We start from the raw sequence: 27,668 nt of genomic DNA, 5'->3' as shown, positions 1-27,668 counted from the left end.
AACCTGAAAAAAATTATTTGATTGCCAAACGTTACAAACTATTTATGAGGTTTTTCTATATTTAATCAGTGATTTCAAACATCATTTTGAAATGGTAATTTGAGTTTTATGGTTTGTCCACATTCAAATAGATAGGAGCTTGGTCTTGTATGACTTGAAATAACTGCCTGGCGGCATTGCCAAGATGGCCACCAAGTGAACAGACTTTCCTATAAGGACTTTGTCATGTTAGCTTAGCTAATGCTAGCCAACTAGGCTAACGCAGGCTTCCTCCGAGACCTGTGCCAGCCATCGCTTCTTTTCGATCTGCCGCTCACGCAACGTCATTGGACAGCTGAATGCGCTCGGAGGAAAGTGCCAACCGCCACATCTGTTACGTCAACTAACAGACGCCAGCGCTGACTAGCATCGCGTTAAGTGATGGGGGGAGAAGGAGGGGCCATCCTACCCACCCAGAGAGAGCGAGGCCAGTTGTGCTCTCTTGGACTCCCGGCTACGGAAGGCTGTAGCATCACCAGGGATCGAACTCGCGATCTCCTGATGATAGGGCCAACGCTTAGACGGTTGCGCCACTCAGGAGCCCTTTAATGTCACTTTTGACACATAATTTTTAGCCTCTTAAAATTGTTGCTGTAACTAAGATTCTGAGGTAAAGATTCGGTTTGATTCGATTTGATGTTTGCGTTACTTATTCTATGTCTTGACTACACAGAGCTCTAATTAAATTGGATTGGAAATTGGAAGTTCTAGCAAGCCATTTCATGAGAATTTTTCTGCGTCTTTGCAGATCTTAACAACCATAACTAGATGGAGGGACAGGTCTTGAACCTAAGACTGTTTCAACACAATAACAGTATTTAATATCTGAGACTTCCCCAGGAGTTTTTTTTTTTTTTTTAACTTTTTAAGTGATATAGAACCTTTGTGTTATGTGGATGCTATTTAAACTTTATAATGGTTCTTCGCACTCACAAGTCCAGTTTACAAAAATGGTTCTTTAAAGAGCCATCAGTGGAAAGGTAAGGACACTAAGTTGTCCTTTTTTGGCCTTGCTTCAAAGAACCCTTTTGGCACTTTTATTTTTACGTTTACCTGCGTTTAGCTGTAGTAAATCGAATATTCTTTTCAGAGGCCATACACCCCACCTTCTCACTCTCAGCTTTGAATTACTGGAAAGCAAGTGAATACTCGAGGTAGCCATGTCCACCGGGGCTTTGTGGGAGAGGGCTTCGACCAGAGGCTAAGCTACGCTAGCTCCTGACACCTCTCAAGGTTGCTGTTTAGGCGTTTTGACCTCAGTCCACGTCACAGACAGTGGGATTGGAAGAATCTGTCCAATGTTAGGCTGAAGACCATAGAAGTGGTGAATCATTCTTTGGTTCTGGACATGGGTGAAACAATGCTGAATTTATTCTTTAAAGCAGAAAAAACGGCCTTGAGTGAGAAATGTGTCTGTTTAGATGTAGATCTGCTCAAAGGCCTACGCAGGCATTGAGTGATGGATGAATACTATGGTGGCATGCAGGCTTTAGAAAAAAACGGAGATATTTTTGTATAACAGGTGAATGTGGTCTGACCCTGCCATTTCCAGTGGAAGTGACTGTATTGAGTTTATTAAAAATCACAGCAGAAAAATTCCAAGCTCATATGCAGCACTTTTCAAACATTCCTCTTTGTTAGTTTTATACAAGATGCATTTTCCTGTCTTCAGCAGAATGACGTCTTTCCCCTCAGTGGTGAATGTTCAGGGCCTTCAAGGCCTTCGCTGAAGGCCCACAATAATTGGAATGAAAGAGGGGATTAGTCACTTATTACGTGAACAGAACTGAAAGCATAGCTTTTTAATTAGTTGAACCTGCCTGTCTGTTGACTTACTTGTAAGCATTAAAAAATAGTGAGAGACTGCGTCTGTCCTGAGTCATGATATGAAACTCGTAATGACATTCATGCAGTTATTCCTTTTTTGGACCTATATTCTGCATTATGGGTGAGTTTACACCTATAAGCCGTATGCAGTGTAAATGTAGGCCATCCAGACACTTATTAATGGTAGTACTAGTCTGGCATATTATGTTGTGTAGTGGTCGGTCAGTGATGATGAATTTGATTGACACATCTTTCGTTTCTAATAAAGCTGATTTTGTTATTGTCACATCAGGTGGAGCCAGTCCTGACCTCTCTGGGGCCCTAAGCAAAATTCTGTAAAGGGGCCCTCCTTCCTGACCCGTGAGGCATATAAACCATCTGCAGCTGCCACACAGTCACATCTGACATCCCAGTGCTCCCACTACAGTCCTCCCTACTTTAAAACACTTTTGTTAATCTATTGGTGTAAGCAGAAGTAAACCTATACCCAACAGAATGAGGTAAATTATAGATAATACTATTATTAATTTAGTCAGCATCAGTCCAATTTCAAACTGGCTCCCCTAGATTTCCTTTTATACATTTTCAGATATAAAATACTTTAATACTTCATGGTTATGTACTGAGAGATATGGATGGGTCAGTATGTCCAGCTAATCAACATTTTAAATTCAGTATTTATTTAATAGTCAATGTCGATGTATTGCTTTCCATTTTGCATTAGTTTAGTGTTGTAACTAAACCCTGACTGAGAGACTAAATAATTATTGCCTTGTTTTAAAATGATGTGCGCCTATGAGGGGTGTGCCATCATGCCCATACGTTGTCTGGACTGGACTGGTCTCCGCAGAGGCTGCTGCTGGTGCAAAGCATGAGTTTCATTTCATGTACGCACATATAAACACGTTTACACATGATGCTGTTATCTTCTCTGCTGCAGTTTGTAAACACTGTTTCACTCTCACTTTTTTGTCATTTGCTTACATCAAACTTGGAGAGGAGAGAGCACAACTTTACCTGACTGCTGTTCCTGCAATTCACTTTCATGGTGTTTTTTTTTTTCTTTTTTTCATGACCAGATGGATAGTTCCAATTCATCCTCTCATCCTTGACACAAGGAGGAGGTGGGGCCCTTGTGCAATTTGTGGGGTGTTGGCCCCTATCATCAGGAGATCACGAGTTCGATCCCTGGTGATGTTACAGCCATCTGTGGCCGGGAGTCTCAAGAGAGCACAATTGGCCTCGCTCTCTGGGTGGGTAGGATAGCCCCCCCTTCTCCCCCCATCACTCAGCACAACGCTAGTCAGCGCAGCGTCTCTTAGCTGATGTAACAGATCTGGCGGTTGGCGCTTTCTTCCGAGCGCATTCGGCTGTCCAATGACATTGCGTGAGCAGCAGTTTGAAAAGATGTGGTGGCGCATCACAGGTCTCGGAGGAAGCCTGTGCTAGCCTTCACCCTCCTAGCGTTGATAGTATTGTGTGACTGGGGGAGTCCTAACTAGTGGGTGGAATTGGAGATGAGTAAATTGGGGAGAAAATTGGGTATCAAGGCAGATTTGAAATTATGTAACTAGATCATTACAGTATATTATGTATCATTTTATTCAGTACTTGTTCACAGAATTCTTTAAATATTGAATAAAATATGTAAAAATACCTTTTGGCTACAGTTTGTAATATTTAAGTCCACACTGTCATATACCAGTGTTTAAACACCCCCATTCAAATTACACGTCTTGTTGATTTTCTAAATGAAAATAAGTTGGCACATCCGCTACAGGGAACAAATATGACACCATGTTACATTTTGCAAATAAACATTAATGTAATGTAATTTTCACTTAGAAAATCAACAAATATGTGGGGTGCCTAGACTTCTGCAAATGACTATACAAAAGAACAAAATCTGCTAATATGGCAAAGGATTCCAAACATCCAGTCGTACTGTATTTCAGAAAAATATGTAAACTGACCTGTAAATATACATTTACACTGATGTCATACTGGTTAAACTGGTTTTCTTCTTTCTTTAAAAAGTATTAGTACAAGCTTCAGAGATCATTTTTATATGTTTGCGCTAAGCACTTGCAGCCTAACACATTAATTAGCATTTTTTATGTAGGAGAGAGACAGGTTTCAGGCTGGCTGGAAAAATTTAATCTGCATTCATTAAGCTAATGTGTATGTTTTTTAAATCTCTTGTAGGACAACTTCTTCCGGTCAGTTAAGATTGGCTACACTATCGGACACAGTGTTTCTCTCATCTCTCTCACCACTGCCATAGTGATTCTGTGCATCTTCAGGTAAGTGATAACATTGAAATGTTGAAATGACAGTCTGCATAAATATATATACTATTTGCTTTTATCTTTGATTTCATTTTCAAGTAATAGTAGCTGCATAATTAACAAATGACCAGTGCAATATAATCACAATTGGTGTATGTGCTTTTCTATGAAACCCTTTTACTACCAGTTACAAACAGGACAAAATGTTCTGAATACTTCTGATGCTGGTTTAAATTGTGATTCATTAGTTCAAAATAATGACTATTACGACTAAGCAAATCAACATAATTATTAAGCCTAAAAAGGAGCTATTACTGGTTGAGAAAGTACATGATTATTTCAGCATAAGTTGCTGTTTAATTGGGAAACATGTATAAATGAATTTCATCGCTGTCTAAAAAAATAAAAACAAGTATCTCCAAATTGGTAAGTTGGTAACAGGAGAAGGCAAAAACATTCTTTACTTTTAATGTAAGGTAATATAAGGAGATTTTATTCCAAGTAATTTTGGTGCATTTCTGTTGGTATCGCTTGTAAATATGTTGTATCATATTAAAACTTTTAAGTATTTTACTATTAACATTTTTACCTTTTAAATAAATTGGACATATGACTAGGACCCACTACTGAAGACAAAGCAAGTTGGTGCTCAGTGATGTTCATTTGACGTGATATCAAATAGGATTTAAACAAGAAACAGTGCCTTGGAAAAGTATTCAACCCCCTTCAAAATCATCCGATTCATCACAAACGACACGCAGATTGTTCCAGCCATCATTTGTACTGCAAAACTGTCAGCAGATCTTTAAAAAAAAATTTAAACTGAAAAATGCAGCTTAAAGCATAAATATTCTACCCCTTCATAGAAGTACTTGCTAGAACCACCTTTTGCTGCAAGAACAGCTGTAGGTCTGCTGGGTATTTCTACCAACTTTGCTCACTGAGAGAGATTTTCACCCATTCTTCCTGGCAGATTTGCTCCAGGTTGTTCAGGTTGCTTGGTTGACGATTGCGGACTGCAGTTTTCAAATAGCGCCACAGCTTCTTGATTGGATCGGGACTTGGACAGAATGGTGGCCATTGCAGAAGTTTCAGATTTAGTTTTTTATCAGACTGAAGCAGCTTGTCTTGCATTATCTCCCTGTATTTTGCACCACCCATCTGTCCTTCAATTTTAACAAGATGTCCAGTGCCCACTGAGGAAGAGTGCCCCCACAACAGGATGCTGCCACCTCCATACTTCACTGTTAGGGTGGTGTTTGTGAAGAATGGGCAGCGTTTTGCGCCACACATAGCATTTTGAATTTTGGCCAGAAAGCTCTATTTTTGTCTGATCCAACGACAAAACCTTATGCCACATTTTAGCTGGTCATTCTGACGTTTTCAGAGAAACCCCAGACATGATTTTTCTTCAGTAATGGATTCTTTTTATCCTCCCTGCCAGTAGTATGCAGGGCTCTTGACGTTGTAGACTGGTGCACCTTCACTCCAGTCTTAGCCAGTACAGTCTGTAGCTCCTTCAAAGTGATTGTTGGCCTCTCTGTGGCTTCCCTCACAAATCCCTGTCTTGCTCTGATGCCGTGTTTTGAGGCTTAGCCTTGTCTAGGCAGTACCTGGGTGGCCGGATGCAGCTTCCATTTCCTCACAATTCATCCAACAGTGCTCATCCAAGCACTTTATCGCTAATTTCCTTAGAATGCTCTTTGGTCTTTATTTTCACAGCTTTCCTTCACATTGACAGTTAGATCAATAGTACTTGAATTAAGGGAGTCCTTTAAAGGTGAAATATTTCAATAATTCATAAGCAGATGCCAGTTGTAAACCAATTGTCTCCTTGTTAGGGCAGTTATGTTTCATCTGTGTAAACGTGGAGCTTCCACAGCACAGAGGATGCTTATGCAGACAGCATTTTTCAGTTAGTAATTTTTGTTACAGAATATTTTCTTATATAACATCAATATTACTTTAAATGAATTCATTTCATGGTGAGTCTTTTAAAGTAAAATATAACAGCACAAAATACCAAAGTGTCAGATGAATCTGATGACTTAAGGGGGGTTGAATACTTTTGCAAAGCACTGTATAACATATGTCCTGTGTTTATTACCATCTAGGAATGGGTGTTGTTAGGATTTTATTGATACCGCTATGGATACCAATACTGCTTATTGATATTGACACTCTTTTTGATACCACTCTCCATGATCTGGTGCAAAAAGCAAACCATGACATGAAAAGATGTGAAAAAAGTAAAATCTGCAAAATGACAAATGTGAAAAGGCTGTGGTCATCTCCCTACAGTTGAAAATATTAACAACCATAAGCAATACAAAATTAGTTACCCTGATTGTCAGGACAGCTCACACTAAGTTCAAACAAAGGCTACCTAGCAGTTAGCGATTTATGCAATGCTAGCTACTAAATTTTAATTCAGTACAGAATTAACTTGATATTACTACTTCCCCCCGATAAGCTGTTTTAGGCTATCGAAATATACACTTGTAAATATACATTTTCTGATAAGACTATCTACCTATCCTACCTGTAGTTTTAACAGGAGGCCAAAGTTGGCTCCCTATCTGCCAGCTTCTCATTCCCATTCCACCTTAAACGGTGCAGCAGTTATTATAACGCCTAAAGTGCCAGCACGTAACTGCTGCACCATTTAAGGTGGAACAGCAAAACTGGAACAAGAAGCTGGCAAATAAGAAGCTGACTTCAGCTTCATAGTTTTAATGCTGGTAGCATTTTTGATTCGGTGATTTAAGCTATCAAAATATCCTACCTAGAGATTCATGTACTACCTATAAATATGCACTACAGTAAGACATTTCGACAAGGCAGCCCAATTTGTCACAACAGCAGGAGGCTGCACTGTAGACGCAGGTGCAGCAGCTGCTTTGCCAAAGCAAACACGCTGCACTGCTTCAGATTTGTAGAATGTTGTATTTGTAAGTGTTTCGTGAGATTGTTTACCCACAACTACTACCTTAAATATATTGCATTTAGCTGCATTATCATTAAATTTAGTAAAGTGAGCCCACAGCTTTGAACAGCTTATCCTTTCAGCCATGACCAGAGAGCACAAAATGACACTTGGCATTCAAAATAGTTAAGGTAGTCAGAGGCATGTGAACGCTGTTGTCACAAGTAGCAGAGCTCTTCTTCCTCTGATTCAGTCTAGCACCAGCCATCTGAAAATGCCTGCTATGTAGAATGAATTAACAATACATAAATAGCGATAGCAGCACTTTTGTCCAGGAGCTCATCAATATTTCAGTACTGATCAGTCAGGAACCAGTACCAATTAAGCATCGGTTCTCAATACCCATCCCTAATACCATCTCTACAACAGATTGTATTTCTAAAACATGCTAGCTGAACCTTAAAAAGGTTTAACAGACGGTCAAAAAATCTCTGGACATGTAAATGTTTTAGTGCTATAATCAGAATTAGCCCATTTCACTTATGTGCACTTTAACCACTATTAAAACTCAATTCTAATACTGTTTACCTCAATAACCTGTAAAATGCCCCTTAGCGCCCACTTGCCATCCTCTCCAATAAACTAATGAAGTACTAACATGATTTTTGTTTATTCAATCATCCCCTAGCAAATGAAATCTTGCTGACTGGCAGTTTTTAAATGAGAGCGGTTAGTCTAACGTCTGTGCTGGGGTCCCTGAGGGCCTACATAATTCTGTAATTTAATATAATTGCACCTAATCCAAGAACACATACTAGTGTGTTTCCAATGATAGTGTTTATTGCAATTCCAATTCAGAGGTCATCTTCTAGAAAAGTATTCAGCTTAATTTGTGTCTTGGAGATTGCCTGCTAATGCACTTCCTAAAGGGGCTAAAAAGGCAGCAGCTATTTAAAGCCAGTACTGTTGTGCTGTTGTAGAGTGGACACATGATGGTGGCCAATAAAAATCGTAAAGGTATTAAAGCAATCAAATAAACTTGACAGATGCATGGCCTAGTGAAGCATTAAAGCTGCTGTCGCATTCTTCACGTGAGCATGACTGCCTTTAATTCCGTTTCACACTGGACACGTTTTTTGGAATTGTGTTGTTTGAACACCAAAGTTTGCAAATGATCAGCACCAATCAGTGACCCATTCCAGCACTCCTCCTGCCTCCCCAGCTCTAATGTAGTTAGTAAGTTGTGCAACAACATGATTATAGACTTGCACATGAAAGAAAAAGCTAATTTTCATCACTGTATCATTTTCATTACATTCAAATGCTTTATTAAGTGCTAGGAGTTTGATTTATCTTTGTAGTCTTTTTTTATCTTTTGTTTTACAGACAAAATTGTCATCCTTTTTTCTCTAGGATTGAAAACCAAATTTTTCAGACAAAATGTTTCAGTGACCGAAATATGGGTGCATCCATACTAAAGAACTATTCAATGAATGGTTCTTTGAAAAAAATGAAGTTGATGCCACTCAAAGTAACACAAAGTGGCTCTTTTGTCGCATCGTTCCAAAGAACCTTATTTGGCATCTTTATTTTTCAGAGTGTAATGCCAGCATGCTCATTTGACTGATTGACTGATTTGACTGATTATGAAAGCATCAGTACTTTCCAGTCATGTTTGTCTGAAGTCATAACAGCGATTCCTCAGCAGCTGATGGCTAATACAGTGTTTATCAGTGGTTGTCATGCAGCAGAGCGAGCTGGATGCCAGGCCTGCAGTGGAGCTGGTGCTAGTGGGAACAGTGCCCACTGCTCTGTTGGAGTGAAGCTCTGTGGCTGTGTAATCAATCCTAATCCTGTCTATTATCACCGCCGCTGCTGGAGCAGCAGGCTTAAGCAGCCTTAACTGATCATGATCGGCTCAGTGGGGATTTGCTACGGGTTACGAGGGGAAGAGAAGGATAGGTTGGGTATTTGTTAACCAAATTGCTGTTTATCGTATCTGTTGCATGCTGTCATTCATCCCAGATGCTCATTTTGATGATTGGGTTTACGCGGAGTAATTTACCACAACAGTGGGGCTCGTCCAGAGCTGTTAGAACTTGTCTGGAGAAGTGTTCTCCCATCAGCTAAGTACAAAGATGTGGAACCATCGTGTCACACAAATTGGTGTATAGTCTCTGCTTCACTGATCTAATTTGTGTGATTTGAAACATTTTTGTACTGCAGTGCTTTTAGGGACACACTTTTTTTGATGAAGCTAAAAAGGCTTTCAGTGAAAACGCAAAGGCAGTGATCTGAGCAAATCATATACTTCAGGCAGTAGTGGTTTTTCCAAATATACAGGTAGCCAAATTTGTCTTATTGGTTTTTTTAATTGAATATTAATCATATTAATTTACTTTTTTTTCCAAAAAGACATGTAGTTTGGAATAAAAACTTTGAAATAAAGCATGTACTATTTTGTAATTGTTAAAAGGGCCGTCAGCTTATTTTGTTAATCTGTTTATACTTTTAGCTATAGACTTGTACACAAATATACAAATGTAGCTAAAAGCATAATGTATTATTGACTACCAAGTAAAGAACAATAATGTTCATTTCAGTGAAGAGATTTTTGGCCTTTTGTGTTACTCGGTTGGATCTGAGTTGGGCAGGATTAGACTGGAAGATGTTGATGCCATCAGAATACGGGCAGGTCTTTCATCAGTGGCTCTTTACCACAGACACACCCAACACAAACCAACATCTTTTTAGTTGTGTCTGACTGGCTACCAAATTAGCTACATTGTAAAAACAACCCTTACCTGCAGCAAAATGACTGTAATGCGCAGCTATAATAAACAAACAAATAAATAAATGTGTCTGCAGTGCCTGCTTTGTGAAAAATCAACACAATTAAGTGCATTTTTCAGCTATTATAGCCACCTAGTCAAAGTACCACTTTAGCAGATGCTAACAGTGTTTGGATAATTGGCCAAATTGACCACCAGTGCAGTCTGAAATGCTAGCACAGTCCTGTTCAGGCAGAGAAGTTTTTCTCGTTTTCACTTAACATGAAATATTGTTTAGGATTTCAAATCTGACTGTGGTTAAAGATCATCATCAAATAATGTTAAATATTAGTAGTAAACCAAATATCTAAGGAGACATAGAAATGTTCAAAACAATAAAATGACAAATGTATACAGTGTAAAGTTGCCCAAATCTGAATTGTCAACTTTTAGGCCAACAGGAAAAACACAAAGATAAACGACTAAACCAGCCAATCAGTTACAGATTCTCTCTTACGCTAGCTACAACAAAATAAACAAATGTTACTTAATGAATGACAGTTAAACCTTCTTTCTTCTTTTTTAATTTTTTTTTAGAATATTTTATTTTAGAATGTTGTTCATAAAAAAATGCTTAAAATGTCCATCCCTGTCTGCCAGTTATTCACTGTATTAATGGGTTTTAGTGTAAGTTCATAAAAGGCACTTTTCATTGTCCACTGCTGCGTGCGGCCTCCTGCTGGCCTGCCCGTGTAAAACTGTGGACCATCTGCCAAGGTTACTGTGTTAGGACACAGTGTGTGGGCAATGAGCTGGCAGCTTACTTCACACCTGTGCTCCAGTCCTAGTGTTAAGTAGAAAGGTCACCGTTTTTTTTTAGTAAAGAACTCTGTGATTCAACTTCAAGACTGAGAGAAACAAGACTTCTGTTTGATATACTGTGCACTGCAGCCATAGATACATAACCTTAAACAGTAATTAAGGTTATGTGAAGAGCCTGCCTCTGTAGTAGGATTGCACAAAATGGACAGAATACCAGTATTGTGGTTATTGCTACATTTTACGATTGCAAGACTCCTTATATTAACAACACTTTTGGTAAATCAGTTATATGATATGATTAAAGACTGGCTTGTGTTGTTCTGACTAGAAATGATTTACTTTTGTTGGATAACATGAACATATGAAGTTAATATAACATAAAATACAGATTTTTGTTCTGTTAACTTACTGTTATAAGTTTAATTAACTCTAAATTTTAAGGCAACCAGGTTACTTACCTAATAAAGTTAAAAAAAAGATATATATATATATATATATATATATATATATATATATACACATTTTTATAGTGTTGCAGCCTTCTGAAGTATCAGTACATGAAAAAAATAATAGTAATGATTAAAGGGTCCACACACACACACACACATATCTTCTAAGCTGCTTATCCTTCTGGGTTGCGGGGGGGAGCTGGAGCCTATCCCAGCAGTCATTGGGTGGAAGGCAGGATACACCCTGGACAGGTCACCAGTCCATCGCAGGGCAGACAGACAGACATATACATTCACACTTAAAGGGTCCATATCTAAAAATATATTGTTTTTATGAATTAGTCTATAAAGTCCATATATGTAATCTAAGCTGCAAAAACAGCTTACTGTTTTGCGATGCCATTAAAACCAGCAAACACCTGTATAGTCTACAGCAGTTTAGCCTTGCCCATTCACACTAAAGTTATAAGGAGCATTTCAGCCTGAACTGCATTTTGAGTGAGGAACAATACAGGGCATCCAATCAGAACAGAGCTTATTTACATATATCAGTTTAAAACCCAGTAACAAAAACAGCCTGTTTAAAAGTGGTTCTGTTGAAATGAATTGACTCTTTTCGTTGCATAAACCCGTGTAAATAGGTTACGATCATACAGAAGTGAACCACAGGAAAATAATTATATGCAAGAAAAATATAGGACACTGCCCTTCAGCATGCATATGTAAAGTCAAATTCACAGAACCATCCACAACCATTAACCACAGTATATTATGTAGCCCAAGTCTTCACTGTAGTTAATATGGATGGTTGTGTGAATTTGACTTCACATAAACATGCTGAGGCTGCAAGTTGCAAGTTGGTATAACTGTTAGAGGACAATGACACATAATACATCTGGAAAAATAAGATTATACTTTTTTAATGCAGCCTTTGCATCTAACATGAGCAAAATGAAGATGATCGCAGTCAGTTAGGAAGTGGTTTGCCCTCAACAAGGATCTGCTCTGAAATCAGTAATCTGTAAAAATATCCTGAAAAAGAATTTCACTCTAATACATGCTGTACCTTTAAGTGTCATCAAATTTAGCTTCGATTACTTATGAGATTCTGGCACAAAAATGTATTAGGCTGGATTTTTATAGTTCTTTTCACATTTGGATGGTGAATGTGTTTGGCAGGTAGAAGCAGAAGGGAGCAGAGAGATGAAACCAGCTGTAATATCCTGCCTAAGAAATATCTGTATCAGAGCCAAGCTAATCTTTTTAGCACATTATAAAATCTAATCAAAAGGCCAATGCTTCATTGGCACTGTAGATGTTCTTATAGTAAGCCCATTGGATTAATTCTGTTTTTGTAACATGAACAGTTGAAGTTTTGTTTGACTTGTATTACCAGAGGATCTATAGAACAGGACAGCCCACAATATGTAAAATACACTGGCAGGTTTGGAATCACTTTTTATATTAGTAACTGTTGTTCAGTAACAACTTACACAGTGTAGACTGAAATGTCTACATAAATCAATAGCAAGCTGAAGTTCAGAGGCACATCGACATTTATTTTTGGTTCCACACCCTCAAGCTAAACTTAACATAAAGTAAAGTAAGTAGAAGAAGAGCTGTGTGGTAAAGCTAGCATTACAGTGTGTACAGAGAGAACTAACAGCTTCTTAATTAAATATGATCCCCAAATTCCCAACAAGCTGTTTAATGGTGAATTAGTACTCTCTAATTCTCTTTCAGTTCTTTTTTCAAAATGGCGATTCTTGCCTTTCACACATCGCCATCAAATTACTTGTCTATCATCAACGGTATTCGATTACATCGGCGTATCGCCCAGGCCTGGTAAAGTCAGTACAATTTAAAAACATAATTGCAGTGAAATATGGTACAATTATGTTCCCTAACTAAGGGAACACTTAGAAATAAAGGTACTGTGCAAGTACATTTTTTGTTTATCAAAGTACAAAGGTACAACAGTGGTTTTAAGGTCGAACAGCGGAAAAGTACATATTTGTATCTTTTCATAACCTAATGTTTTAAAACAGAACAATAAAATAAAAAGCCTGGAGACGAGACGGGGTGTGTGGAGTCAATACAACTTAGAAAATATAATTTCAAAGGATTATGGTACGGTTATGTTCCCTGACTAAAGGTGCTGAGATGTACCCTTAAGGGGACCACCCCAGTGACAAGAGGGTACTGCCCCTCAAAATTACACTGCTTTTTTCAACATTATACTGATGAAGATATGATGACAATAGTACATAATTCACTCACATCCTCAGAAGACACTTCCTTCACCAAGTTTTGACCAAGTACTCTGTGAGTGCTCTTTCAGCACATTCGCAAACATCAGATTCATCTGCTCTTGGGAGTCCAAAGCACAACCAAAGTTACACAGTGTTCTTCCACACGTTGCTTGTAATTACACATTTCAATGACAGAGGTCTCCAAATTCCCAAATGTTACATAGTGCAGTTTTAATTTTAATCCAGCATATGTATTTTGTGTTTGTGTAAAGCCCACTCCCAACAACATATACTTTCTTGTAAGTGGTCTATGTATGGTGGCTTTGGAACAAAACCCTTCATATATCCACATACTCAGCCTACAGCAGTTCAGCTCCGCCCACTCATGTTGAATTTCTGAAGAGCATTTCAGCCTGGACTGATGAGACACAACACAGGACAGCCAAGACACAACACAGGACAACCAATCAGAAAGGTCTTTTACACGCATCAATCTTAAAGGCATAGTAACAAAAACAACCTGTTGGAAAAAGTTGATTTGAAAAGATGATTTTTGACTGTTTTTGTTGCATAAACTCATACAAATGTTATAAATTGACCTACCATACTAGAAAAATGTAGGTTATGGGTTTTAATACTATGCCTTAGTTGACAGTATTTGTTAGCATAGCATAGTGTGTTAGCACAGCAGAGCTTTGGCAGAGTGTCAGGTTTTAAGTGGACGGCTGTCATGTCCTCCAGAACATTCCGGCCTTCATTCAGCCGTAGACAAAGCCCAGTGTTCACGGCTTGTACAAAACAAAGCAGACTCAAACAGTGGGTGTTCCAGGATATCAGCGCTTTCTATACTGAAGAAACATTTTCAGTACAGAACGAGATATCATTTCTAATGGACTGATCAGTTTTCTGACCTGTTTTCTAAGTTTTTATAACGGTTAAAAAGCGGTAAATCTAAAAAAATAAGTCTTCTTTGGGGACCATTTTGCCTTGCAACACCCTGCATGTACCCCATCACTATGACTAGGTTTTGGGCCAAAACATTTCTCAAAACCATCATAAAACAATGTCTTAAACATCAAGGCAGCATAATCATAACCATTTCATGTAATACCTTCCTGTGATGCAGCTTTTAGAGGCATTAAACTCGTTTGACATCTGGTTCCTACCACCTCCACTGTGAACTATTCCAGCTCTAGAACAGAACATTTCACATCAAACCATTATAAATGACTTGATGCTTACATCTCAACTAATTAATTATCAAGTATCAAGCTGGACAATTCCAGATGTAATGACATCGCTACTTATATCCGATGGAAGTGCAGTGTATTAGCTATCTATCCCCAAAAGCTTTCATGAGAAAGCTCAATTAGGCTTTAATCAGTCGTTATTGTACAGTCATTAATTTTAGTAGCAGGGTGTGATTAGCGGTCTGGGGTTTTCTTAATCAGGTTGTGTGTGTATGTGTGTGTGTGATGGTTTGTGTTCTGCAGGAAACTCCACTGCACACGGAATTACATCCACATGCACCTGTTTGTGGCCTTCATCCTGAAAGCCATCGCAGTCTTCATCAAAGACGTTGTGCTGTATGATGTGATTCAGGAATCAGACAACTGCTCCACTGGATCTGTAAGTTCATTAGTGTATATGGATATAATTTAAGTTATTTCTGCCTTTCAGTCCACTCTTCTTCATTAATAATGTGATTTTTCAATATAGTTTTTGCTTTTTTGGTATGTAAAGAACATAACAAATGTAACATTTGTAGATTTTTGTTGTTATTTGTGTCACAAACTACATTTTAGATTTTTTTTTACTTGAAATGCAACAGAGAACCATTTTTATTATTAAAACACTGCGCTTCCGACTGAATGTGCCGCAATTTACATTTTTTTTCTTTTGCTGTGTAAACAGAAATTTAACTAACCTTTGTTGTACATGGTTCTTCAAAGAAGCTTGAGTATTTGCTACAGTCCACACCAGAGTTTGAGTTTTTCTGACATTGTATCTTTTTAATTTGGTTCAGTTGGATTCGCATTGTCATGGTTGTATAGCATTGTGAATTCTGTTCTGAATGTATGCATCCTAGTGATGTGCAGGGGTACTCAAGTAACTGTTCCAGGTGCCAGCATTCAAATGCTGACATCACTATTCCAGTAATCATTTAATTTTACCAATTCAGGAAGAAAATATACAGGCCAACAACTTGCAATACAAGCACTGTTGAATTTTAAAAGGACTATAAATTGTGAAAGTTTTGCTATGATTAAGAAAGCATGTTACACTTCGCTTCAAACAAATGAGTGTCCTATCAAGTGTTGGGTTAACAATGTGATTGAAAAGGAAAAGATGGCGTGGCTGTAATCATGCTAATTACTCTAGCTGGCATTAGTTAGAACCAAAAACACTAAAATTCTCTTCAACTACTGAAGAGAAAAACCTTTCTGTAGACGAGTCATCACCATCTACTGCTGCACCGGTTAGCTCTCGTGTTAGTGTTAGCTCTTTAGCTAATTCAAGGCCACCTCTGTTACTCAATCACAGTGACAAAAAGTTACATTTATGCCATTTAGTAGACGCTCTTAGCCAGAGCTAAGAAGGGCTCGAGGTACAGATCCAGTTTTGACCACTGTCATCGGGTAGGGAGTAGCTGGTCCATTTTTAGCATTGTAGGCAAGCATCAGGGTTTTACATCTGATGCGGGTAGCTATAGGAAGCCAGTGAAGGGAACACAGCAATGGAAGGACGTGGGTCACATCTCCCTTGACAATTTTTGAATAACATACCCCTCTGTGAGTTGTCAACTTCTTTTGTGTACTGATTTTTCTTAATTTGCTAGAACCAGTGCCCCAGTTTACCTATTCGTGTATAAGTAATAAAGACGTGAGATTACCCTTTTTCCAAGAAGTAATAAATATATTATAGTTTAAAAGAAGTAATTAGCGATTTGTACTGGATTAGTGTTTTTGCCCTACCTGCAGTTAACCAAACATCTCGATTAACATTTATAGATACTCAAAACTCAAAATTAGTCATAGTATCTAACATTTAATGTTCCTTCAGAAACGTTTTTCCCTATTAACTTATTAAAATCTGTCCCCAGGGCATGGTCATCATGCATGTCCATGTTGGTCAGTAAAATGGATCAGCATATAGAATTGGAGCTTTCTGTGTACCACCATGTTTTCTGTCAATGCATAAAAGAAGCTCCATGCTGCCTTTATTGTTGGTTCACTTGATATTTTGAACATATTTGCCTTATTTAATTTAAGCCACCTTAAAAATAAGAGATACGGAAAGATCCTTTCACCCTCACTGCTTTTAATGTCTTCTGTGAAAGTTTTAGACAAAAAATAGCAAGTGCTGCACTGTTCTCAACACCTTCTGAGTGTCAAAACATTTATTCCATTTATTTTACATGACAGCTGCTCCCACAGTTGTTGTTTCTGGCCTTCGAGAATTTCCCCTGGCCTCTTTTCCCCTTCCTTTTGTCTTCCCTCTTCAAGTCCATTAATACCAAATTGCTTAATGTCACTTGAGCTTGGGGTCATGTTTGAGCCAGCGACACCAAAAAGCTTTGTGCCGAGCTACAAAAACAAATCTGAGCAATATTTAGACTTGCGTTTAACATCACATTTGCATCTGTAAACAGCATCAGTGAGATTCCTGCTGGCAGAGTGGAAGTGACACAGGAGAGCTGTGAGAAGACCCAGCTGCTTCAGCAAAATCACAGATGAACTTAAGAGAGGAGGCCAAACGTCTGAAATGGAAACATATGCCTCCTTATCGCTGTGTGGGACGAAGCTGCTAGCTTGTGCGTACTGTGGTGCTGGAATACTCGTCCAGCTCATGTTAAATCTCTCAAGTTGTCATTAGAGATAATGGCATAGGTGAGCCAAAGAACTGTGTTTAATAGTACAGTCTGTAAAACAATTCCAATCACTGCACATGAATTGTTATTAACCCTTAGGAGTCCCAGTTATCTGATGATGATAAAAGCATGTTGTACAGTGGAATGCAATTTGAGCACCCTGGTCAAGTTACATATTTTGTTGATTTTTTTTTAAGAGAAAATAAGTTAACACAATGTGACCTTTGCAAAAGTTATGGCACATTTTATATTTTATGTATTTGTTTTCAGTATGTTAAACTCAGCACGTAAACAGAAATTGAAAATAGAAATAGTGCAATAAAATTGTCAGTAAAATGCCATAATTAAGTGTGTTCCCTGTAGAGGATGTGTTGCATTATTTTCACTTAGAAACTCAACAAAACATGTAATTTGACTCGGCGTGTTCAAACTTTTTCCTATGTCTGTAAATAACATACATATTGCTACACCCACAAATCTGTTCTTTCATGGCAGGGCTGTTTAACCAAATACAACTACGTTGGTATTTCTATTCTCTACATAACGATGAATTTTCAGTTTTAAATGCTACCCTACCAAGCTGGATTACAGTACTGTGTAAAAGTCAGAGAGCACAATTCATTTTATAAAGTTCCAGTCAAAACAGCCATGAAGCACAATGAATTCATTTTGCAGCATCAGGAGAAAAAAAGGCAGAAAGCATTTACCAAGAAATTACACAGAAGCCTCAACAAATAAACATAATTTTTCTCCAGTATTAAATGTGCCTCCTCTTTGCTGTTATTACAGCTTCCATTCTTTTCAGTTTTTCAAAGAGTTCCATCTTTTATTTTTGCTTCTTCCCATCCAGTTAATCCAAACACATTCAATGATGTTGAGGTCTGGACTCTGTGTCTACTCCTTTGGGAACGGCTGTAACTTGAAGTATTGGAGGCTTATGTATAGTTTTCTGTTATATATATGTGCCTTTTTGTTGACACTGAGAAACATTTTTTTTTGGTTTTGACTGGAAATTAAAGATCTGAAAGGTTGGTCTCTGAATTTTGCCAAGCACTGTATGTTGTAGATTATCAAAATTAGGCTGGCTGGCTGGAATTAACAGCAAATTTTTCACCATGCCAATGTTACCTTGATTACACAACAAAAAAGTCATCCACTCTATCCTAACAGTCCTTTGATGCACCTTTCAACTTTTGGGGGTCTGTAAAGCTTGGCCACCCTAGCAACCTTTGCTGTAAAAGAACGCAATTTTGGATGGAGCACTGATAGGCCAGTTGTATATTTATTTACTTCAATATTTGCATAATTTAGTATAAATTATTTTTCACTCATTGTTGATTTTAACAAACAGGAATTCTGTTGAGTGTGGATTCTACTTCATTATAATTATGATTTAACAGAAAAAGTGACTAAAGAGCTGCAGGCGAAAATATGTCCTTTACATTTTTGCTAGTTTTTTGTCCTTTCATGTTATCAAAACAAACAAAAATGTCTGACATACTAGGAGATAGTAATTTGTATGTAAATGGAATTCCTAATGTATCTAATTATGTGATAAATTGTGTAATTATTAATTGCATTTAAATAGCAGTAAAAATTACAATAATAATTTAATTCTAATTGTTAATAATACAGTCTTTCACTGAATACACATGAATTGTTATTAACAGAATTTAAACTCTGAGAAACGCCAGTGACAGGTTATGTGTAGAGCTGTCCTGCGATGTTTATCAGTCCCTTATGCGGTCCACCTGGAGCTCACGTCATTATAAAGAGCATTATAAAACAATCCATTACCCAGGGGGTTGAACCATGAGTTCATATTAAGCACATGATAAAGGGCCATCGAGAGGCCCGTCTGATTCATTGAGAGGGGACGTGTTTCTGCTGTGTCTGTGGCCTTGCCTCCAGCCAAAGCTTTTAATCCATTTCAGCAAGCGAACCTGCAGCAAGAGGCTATGTTTCGGCTAGGCTCTCAGAGCAATTTCAGATGATTTGTGCGCATTAGAACAACAGACAGGGCCCATTCAGCTGGTGCTGCCCTATTTCACTTTCCCAATGCAGAAAGCATCAATCAGTTTCCATGCTGTTCTATTCTTCTGTGAAAGTTTTTGCGCTGCTGTGTGAGACATTCGTAATTAGAATGTAGCAGAGAAACTGGGAGCTGTACGTGAGTTTTCCTCTGATTTGGCAGAGCTGCATCCAGCTCTGGAGGAAGAGATTTGATTGACTTGGGCTGAGTACGAAATAATTACGCTTCAGTAGCTGTGCTCAGCTGTCTTACAGCATCCATGTTGTTTTGAACTGCCTGATCTCATCTATATGGTTTCTGTTCATATTTTATGGCAAGAGATTGAGCATCATAATTAAATCATTCCACAGAAAGATGGATATTCGGTGTTTTTATCATGACGCCATGTCTTTGCCCCGTTCATACTTTTCCTTTTTCTGTCTCTGTTTACTCCTCTGTATTTCCGTTTTGTCATGCAGTTGGTTGCTTACTGCACTTTTCTTTGTCCATGTATCATCACCGGTCCTCTCTGTCCTACTACCTGCTAATACATCTCTAAAAAAATTTGGGGGAGATATTCATTTTTCCAAATCGCTGCTGTGGCTTTTTTTAAAATACCCTAAAATATGACATTGTGGTTCATATTCAACAGATGAAACACTTCAGTTTGAACGACTACTAAAATGTGATCTTCATTTAAGTAATACAAATAAATAGTTTTAAAGGGTCACTGGCCAAAATGAAAAATGTAACCATTGATACATCTGTTGTAAACATGCCCGCTCGCCTCTTACGGCATTTTTCACACCTGAAAGTCGGGACCAGGGTCCAAACCAAGGTGTTTTTGTTACACTGTACACATTCACATTGTATACAAGGGTTAGTTTTGGTTTCACATTGCAATTTAGCGAGCACACTAAAACTTTGCATGACGTACCTACGTCCTGCCGTCATCACCTACATGGGCTGCGTCTCTTTAAATTTGACATTGGTTTGTGGAGGAGTGTGCGTCTGGCGTCAGCATGATGTCAGTTCGGCGGGTAGCCTTTTCCGTTTGATTTGAGAAAAATTATGACCTTTTCGTCAGACCAAATCACAATTAAATATTTAGTTCCTCCTCTCAATGTGCTACCGTGGCTCATGGTTCAGTTTGATCTGGTTTGATTTTGGTTGGACCAAGTTTTGGTCCTTTGGTCCAGACCAGGGTCCAAGGCACCTTTCACACCTGCTATTTTGAATTGGACCAAACTGAAAAATCTGAAGGTCTGGATCAAACAACGTAGGTGTGACAGCTCCCTTAGAGTGAGGTTTTCCAGATTTGAAAACCCGTTCTGATGATGTATCTTGAAGATGGGAGAAATGTTTAAAAACTACAAGCGCACTTGGGTGGATACATGACAGCTGTATTGAATATGAATTTTTTTTTAATTGTTTTTTTCCTACTAGCTGGCCAAAACAGAGGAGGAGAGGTAATGTTACTACTACAAAGCCAACTATCACATCTATATTTATTAGCCTCTATGTAACTGCATTTCTTTATCACTATGGGGGGATTCCCGGTGGTTACTGGTATTTGTGTAATGCATGGTGTGTATTGTAGTGAGAGAACACTAACGGACAAAAATGCAAAAAGAACACAGACCTGTAAATTCTGTCAAACCGATGAGGCTCTGGGATGCAATACTAAGCTACAGAATAGTACATAACACAGCAAATAATATTAAATGATAGTTTTACACTGGAATGCTTCTTTAATGAACAGCACACACAACATTTCAAATTACCATCTTAATGGGTAAAGCGCTGGCCACAGTCCCAATGATGAATGCTGTGGCATGAGCTAAAAGCAGGATGCTGAAGCAGAAACATCCAGAAAATGTACATGAACAAAGACAGTTTTGTATTATCTAACTTGATATCTGGAATTGTGTACATTTTTCTATATAGAGTACTATTTTATGCAAGCGAATGAATCCATAGGAACAGACTGAGACTGAACAAATGTTTCAGACTATTTCTACCGTTAAATCTGCTTTTCTCCCTTAATCACTTATGATTGATGCTGGATTTATTTTGCTAAGTAAATGTGATTCAACTAGCTGAAAATTCATAATTTTTATTTTATTTGCTACAAACTAAACAAGAAAACACATGAGTTGGATCATAGTCACATCAGTCACGTTTAATCGTTACTCTGATTAAACAAATCAATAATAATCACTTACAAATTGGAGTTCTGCTCTGAACTTGTTCATGTAAGTGGAAAAAACAGAGGGCATCCAACAATAAAGGAAGCCTTGTGCATCTTTTATATAGTGATGAAACGCTGTAGCAAACAGAAAGCTCAGGTTGTATATGCTGACATATCACTCTGGCCAGCATGAACATGCAATGTTTTTTAAACTTGAAAAAAGGTTCTTCACTCACACATCTCATTTACAAAAATGGATCTCTAAAGAACCTTGCACTGAAAGGATCTTTAGAGAACCAAAAATGATTCTTCTGTGGCATCATGTAAAGCATCTTTTATGGCTCCTTTATTTTTAAGAGTGTTATGTATGTTCGGCTTGTTCAGAAACTGCCAGTGCAGATTATTAATAAATACTGAGTTTAAGATTTCTGTCCTTGGTAATAATTTAGTGCTACAGTTTTTTGAAGTTAACAAAAAAGAAAATCACAAACAACAGTGCCCAAGTGCGAAAAAAATGTAAAAAAAAATAATGGCTGAGGATGTTGGATTTTATGGCACATATTGTATCCTACATACTGTAATCTTTTTAGAAAGTTTCTTTTATATAAATTGTTTTTATTTATTGTCTTTTATTGTATTTATTGTTTTTGTCTTCAGTTTTGACCCAGTGTGTCCTGAATTTTAGTTTTAGCCAAGAATTCTCATTTTGGTGCATCACTAACATTAATGTAACAAGATATTATTCTGGGTAATTTTGGACAGTTTATACTGGACCATCTGTCATGAAATGCTCAGAAAAAGTTTCAAAAGGTGTTAATAATAAACAAAAAGTCTTGTAAAATGTTGACATGACAGCAACGATATATTACTTATAGTTCCACTGAGTGACTGCTGTCCCATTAAGACAGCTGGGACACTAACGTCGTTATATTTGAATACTCTTTCAGGAAGCATCACAAACACTGCACTGACATACCCGAGTGGCTAAATTAACTTTGGGGAATTTGTGCTGTGGAAATGTAGCTTGAAATGTTGAGTCATCCAGGCGGAATGAGGCTGAGCTTGTCATCTTTCATGGCTGTCTTTACATTTACTTAGCAAAGAAGCTCAGTCACCTTAGCTTTCCTCTTCTTACATCTCCATGACTAATTTAGAGCTGATACAAAGAACATGATGGAAAAGGTTATTATTGGAACGAACAGATTCATTCACAAAGTTCTGTGTTGGATTAAAATCAGTCACTTTGAACCTAAAGTTTAATTAATTGATAACCTTTGTGCTAAAACCCTCTGTTCTGAAATGAGTAGAATGTGGAACTTTAATTTGCAGGGCATTTTGACATTTATGCCTTAATGTTGCCAAACAGATCAAATGGAACTAATTATTTTGTTTTGTTTTTCCAGTCATGGCATTTCCATATGCAAATTACAAACTCTAATTCTCATATTGTCTTGTGTATTATAAATGTAGCTAAAAGTATGAAATGTACTGATTATCATATGTATCATTTTTGATTTATCTATGTTAATATTTTGTCTGCTCAGTTTCTAATCAGAGATGCCTCTTTCCACAGATATCGCTTTTTACACAGTTTTACAGTTGAGCTGTGTTAACTCATATTGTTGCATGTATTATCAACATATTTGTGCATAGGCCTAAACGATATGGACATAAAATGCAAAGTTGTATATTTTGATGATATGTGAAGCTCTGATTCTAGGTGTATAGACCTTTTTGCTGTGTAGTTTACACACAACTCTAAGATTGAGAATAGTCCTCACACTTAAAGTATCATCACAGTATTTAAAGACAGAGTAGTTTTTCAGCTGCGTGTAATTTGCAGTTGGCTGTATAGCAGAGTGGTTAAGTCACTCGCTCTGTCTGCGGGAGACTGGGGTTTCCGCCCAGCTTAGAAGAGCATGCCATTGCTCAAATATGAGACAAGGCTTCTAAAATATAATCTAATTACATCTCTTCCTCACTGCACATGTATAATGTATTGTGATCCGTTTTGTCATTGCGGCCCTTAATAACGCATTTCTAAATTTGATAACACTAAAAATATGATTAACTATGCAGCCCTATTTGCGCAGTAATTAGTGGGACCACATAAAAAGTTGTACGTGAGGGTTTGATTGGCTCGGAATTTAGCTTGGAAAGTTTAGACTTCATTTCCTTGCCATCTCTTGATTATGGGAAGTGTGATTTTATGAGTATTCACTGTGTCTTTTCTGCTCTTTGGTGAAGAAAATTACCAACAATCTGCTGTGAAGAGGAGTCTGTGATTTGCTCCCATCACAGGTTCTGTTTCTTTTGTTTTTCAGGTCGGCTGTAAAGCTGTCATCGTCTTCTTCCAGTACTGCATCATGGCCAGTTTTTTCTGGCTGCTAGTAGAAGGCCTCTATCTTCATGCTCTATTAGCTGTCTCCTTCTTCTCAGAGAGGAAGTACTTCTGGTGGTACATCCTGATTGGCTGGGGTGGGTAATCAAAACTGTCTGTGAATTTGATTTGTAAGGTGCAGTAGGGTTGGTGCATATTTAATAGCAAATGAAGTAGAGCTATCACTATGGATTGTATCAGCAAACGAGTAATCTACCAATTATTTTGTGATCGAGTAAATCGTTTTACAAAAGACCATATTATAAAAATATACTTAACTGAACAAATGCAAACCATGCAGAGCCAAATTCGAAATTCCAAAATGCTTTACTCAAGAAAGATTAACCAGAAAGGCCTTTCAAGAAGAGAAATGCAATTAAACAAGTGTGACTATCAAGCTGTTTCTTACTACAAAGGCAGTAAGAGAAATTAAAATATACAATATCATAAAACAAACTACCAACTTATCACTGCCGATTCATCAACTTTAATCTACTGATTGTGACAAACGTAAAATAAACCTAAAAAAGTATGTTTGAGGATCTCACTACGTTCCAAAATACAGACAAGCACACTTTATTTATCGTCTAACTCATATTCAGCCATGGGGCTCCTTCCAGTGTTTATCAGCAATGCCAGATTGGCAGCTTATTAGCCTTATTTTCCTGTAGACGTACTTGCTTGGTATTGAACACTGAGTTGAACACTGAAAAATGCTATGGCTCTGCCAAATCAACAGTGTGGCCTGCTGTTGCATCATTACAGTAAACTGTTCCAGTAGTTACCGATGTCTAATGACTATACAGCAATATCTTAATGAAACAGCTTGAAACCTCCCTTTATTTCATAACCTTCCTGTTAGCTTTTCAGTTTGGTAGCTGTGATTATTACTCAGTCACCTACTGAAATAATGATTGAAACGCTCTCTTATTCTTTATGTCTGTAGGAGGGCCAATGATATTTATCACAGCCTGGAGCTTTGCCAAAGCCTATTTCAATGATGTTGGGTAAGCTAACACTTATACCACGCTCTTCCATTTCCGAAAGAAATTCACTAGGTGTTCCAGGGAAATTCCACTGCTTTTTTTTAATTCATTCATTTTAAATGTAGTCATTCACAGTGGTGTGATGTGAAAAAGGTATGCAAAAATGTAGAGAAGCCAACGATTCTGTGTACCATCCAAAATGACCAATGAATGAATATAAAAATATAAATACATATGTTATATATGTTATGTTGATAATGGTAAAATAGTGGTAAATTAGATGCAGACAGGTGTTTGGGTACTGTTTTGCCTTACATACCCTACATGTACCTCTCCACTATGAATGGATTTAAAAGCTTTTATCTTGAAACTATTTCATCATGCATTGAATTTGTAACCATTTAACGTAATAATTTTCATAAACAGAGCTTTTATAAGCATTAAACACTTCTGGTTCCCATTACCACTGCGAACAATTCTGACTCTAGAATGTCACATTTCACATCAAACCACTCAGTGACTTTGTTCATGATTTAATTATGTAGAAATCTGTGAAATTCTCCTATAGATTTAAAAAAGGTTTCATTCTAACTCAGTAGGATTCACCTAAGTTCAATATTGGCCTTTATAAATATATGCTATTAAATATCAGAGCTGATAGTGGAAACGGTCTAAGGTCATGCTAAATCATCCATAAATACACTATTTCATTTTTCCCCGTCAGGTGCTGGGATATCATAGAGAACTCTGACCCATTCTGGTGGATTATCAAAACACCTATATTAGCTTCTATACTGGTAAGCTCACACTCTTTCATGGTGGGAACAGAAAGCAATTTTCTGTGCTCAGTATAAGGTTATAATTTGACATGGTAATATTAGCAAGGTGCAGTTTATATTAAATTATCTGTCATTCACTGGTGACTATAGAGACTGGTCCAGTCTCTGTCTGTTGTCAACTTGTCCTCGGGTGCGCGATGCATAATTGAGTTCCATATTTCCCTCAGGACATAAATATGAACACATTCAACAGAGTACCTGAATGACAATAACTGTTTATTGATTTCTCTGCGGCTGTAATAGCGGCCGTGATGGACAAGGGTCAGCGTGTCTGGTGTGTTGGAAAAGAACAAGGAGACTGCAATTATAGATAAAGCCTTCAAATAATGTTCTTATAAACTCTTATCTGAAAGGTTTATCTGTTCACAAACACATGCAGTTACTACTGCATACTTTTTTTCTGACATTGTTTTTTTGCACAATAAGTCTGAAGTCATAGTTAGCACTAAGCCTGTAAATCTTTTTTTTAGATTCAGTGAACCAAGAAACAAAAAAATTAACCACAATTTGATTCATTTTTTATTTTTACTATTTTCAATACAGTATTGAATTGAAAAAAATAAAAAAAATTTAAACTCTCACTGATGCATGTTTCAGCCTCCTCTGAGCATCTCTTCATCTTTATCTATCATCTTTTGTATAAACCACTGATTATCAAAACTAGGCAACTCTATATATTTGTGTTGTTTATTGCTCAGTTGAACACAGTTATAATATGATACATTTTTGCACAAGGACATTTTCTGAGCCAAACCAATCTGTGTATGTAATTAGAGCTCTGTCCTTTTACCATTAAATTGTCCTTTTAACATTTAACATCTTCCCACTGGTATCTTAGGGTAGGCAAAATGGCAAAAATATAACATCACAATACTTGACAGTGTCAAATTTAATGTGTTAATATTGTGTTAACACAAAGTTATTAAAATTGTATTGAATTATTTAATTATTAATTATTAAAATTATTCTGTCCACTCAAACAATATACACTACTTTTTAAATTGAAAACATCTCCCTTTAGGGTCAAACTTAAAAACTTTTAACAGTTTTAAAGCATGCTGTTTTTTTTTGACGTTTGTGAACAAGATGAAACAGAGAAAATATCCTAACAAAGCAGTACAGCTAGAAGAACAAGAATAAATAATGAGAACAAATGGTAAAAGTAAATGAATAAAATTAAATGAAGTCATAATGTGCCAGCATCAAATCAGCTACTTGTTACTGTACAGTTTATGCAGTCATTTTTCAGTGATGTTGTTGTTGTATACAGGCTCTCTATAACAGGTCTATATCTTAGTCTAAAGTTTTTTTTGTGATCCATGCAGTTCAGTGATCTAAAAGTACTGATGATCCCCATCATATACTCAGAAAAGCATATTGTGATGTAATTTATCATAACAATAACATTGGCATATTGCCTCCCCTAATTATTACATTGCAAAATAGTCAATATTTCATGCAAGCCATGGTGCAAAGGAATGAGGTGGATATGTATAAAAATAGCCCAGGAACTTTATTTGGTCCAAAATATTCAGTCGTATGCAAAAGTTTGAGTGCCCTAGTCAAATTACACGTTTTGTTGATTTTCTAAGTAAAAATAAGTTAACACATCCTCTACAGGGAGCAAATTTAATGATGCCATTTTTATGCAAATTTCAGGGCACAATTTCTATTTCTATTTTAGTTTAACATATTGGAAAAAATAAAACATAACATATAAAATATCCCATAACTCTTGCATAGGCTAAATTTTATGTTATATATTTTTCCCCAATATGTTAAATTCAGCTAATAAAAAGTCATTGTGTTCTGTGGATGATGTATACAAATTTTCACTTAGATAATGAATAACATGTATTTTGACCAGGGGCACATAAACATTTGCGTACGAGTGTACTTAACTGAATATTATTAGAATAAATTATCATGGCATACATTTTTATACCCCAGGTTTGCAGCATATTCAGAGAGCAAATTTTTGCCTGTTTGCGGAATGGATTGGCACAGTTGTGTGCT

General features: G+C 37.2%; 1 protein-coding gene across 1 annotated transcript in view; it reads left to right on the top strand.

The window, feature by feature from the left end:
- vipr1b (vasoactive intestinal peptide receptor 1b) overlaps window positions 1-27,668 on the top strand; it is a 117,535-nt gene that overhangs the window by 77,416 nt on the left and 12,451 nt on the right. The window contains 5 exon segments of the mRNA XM_036558727.1: window positions 4,072-4,169; window positions 14,868-15,003; window positions 23,772-23,925; window positions 24,774-24,834; window positions 25,538-25,610. Coding sequence (XP_036414620.1) covers window positions 4,072-4,169; window positions 14,868-15,003; window positions 23,772-23,925; window positions 24,774-24,834; window positions 25,538-25,610 — 522 coding nt within the window.

Source organism: Colossoma macropomum, unplaced genomic scaffold (assembly GCF_904425465.1).
Source record: "Colossoma macropomum unplaced genomic scaffold, Colossoma_macropomum, whole genome shotgun sequence".
Lineage (NCBI taxonomy): Eukaryota > Metazoa > Chordata > Actinopteri > Characiformes > Serrasalmidae > Colossoma > Colossoma macropomum.
The sequence above is the reverse complement of the archived record's forward strand: the minus strand, read 5'-3'. Positions and strand labels throughout refer to the sequence as shown.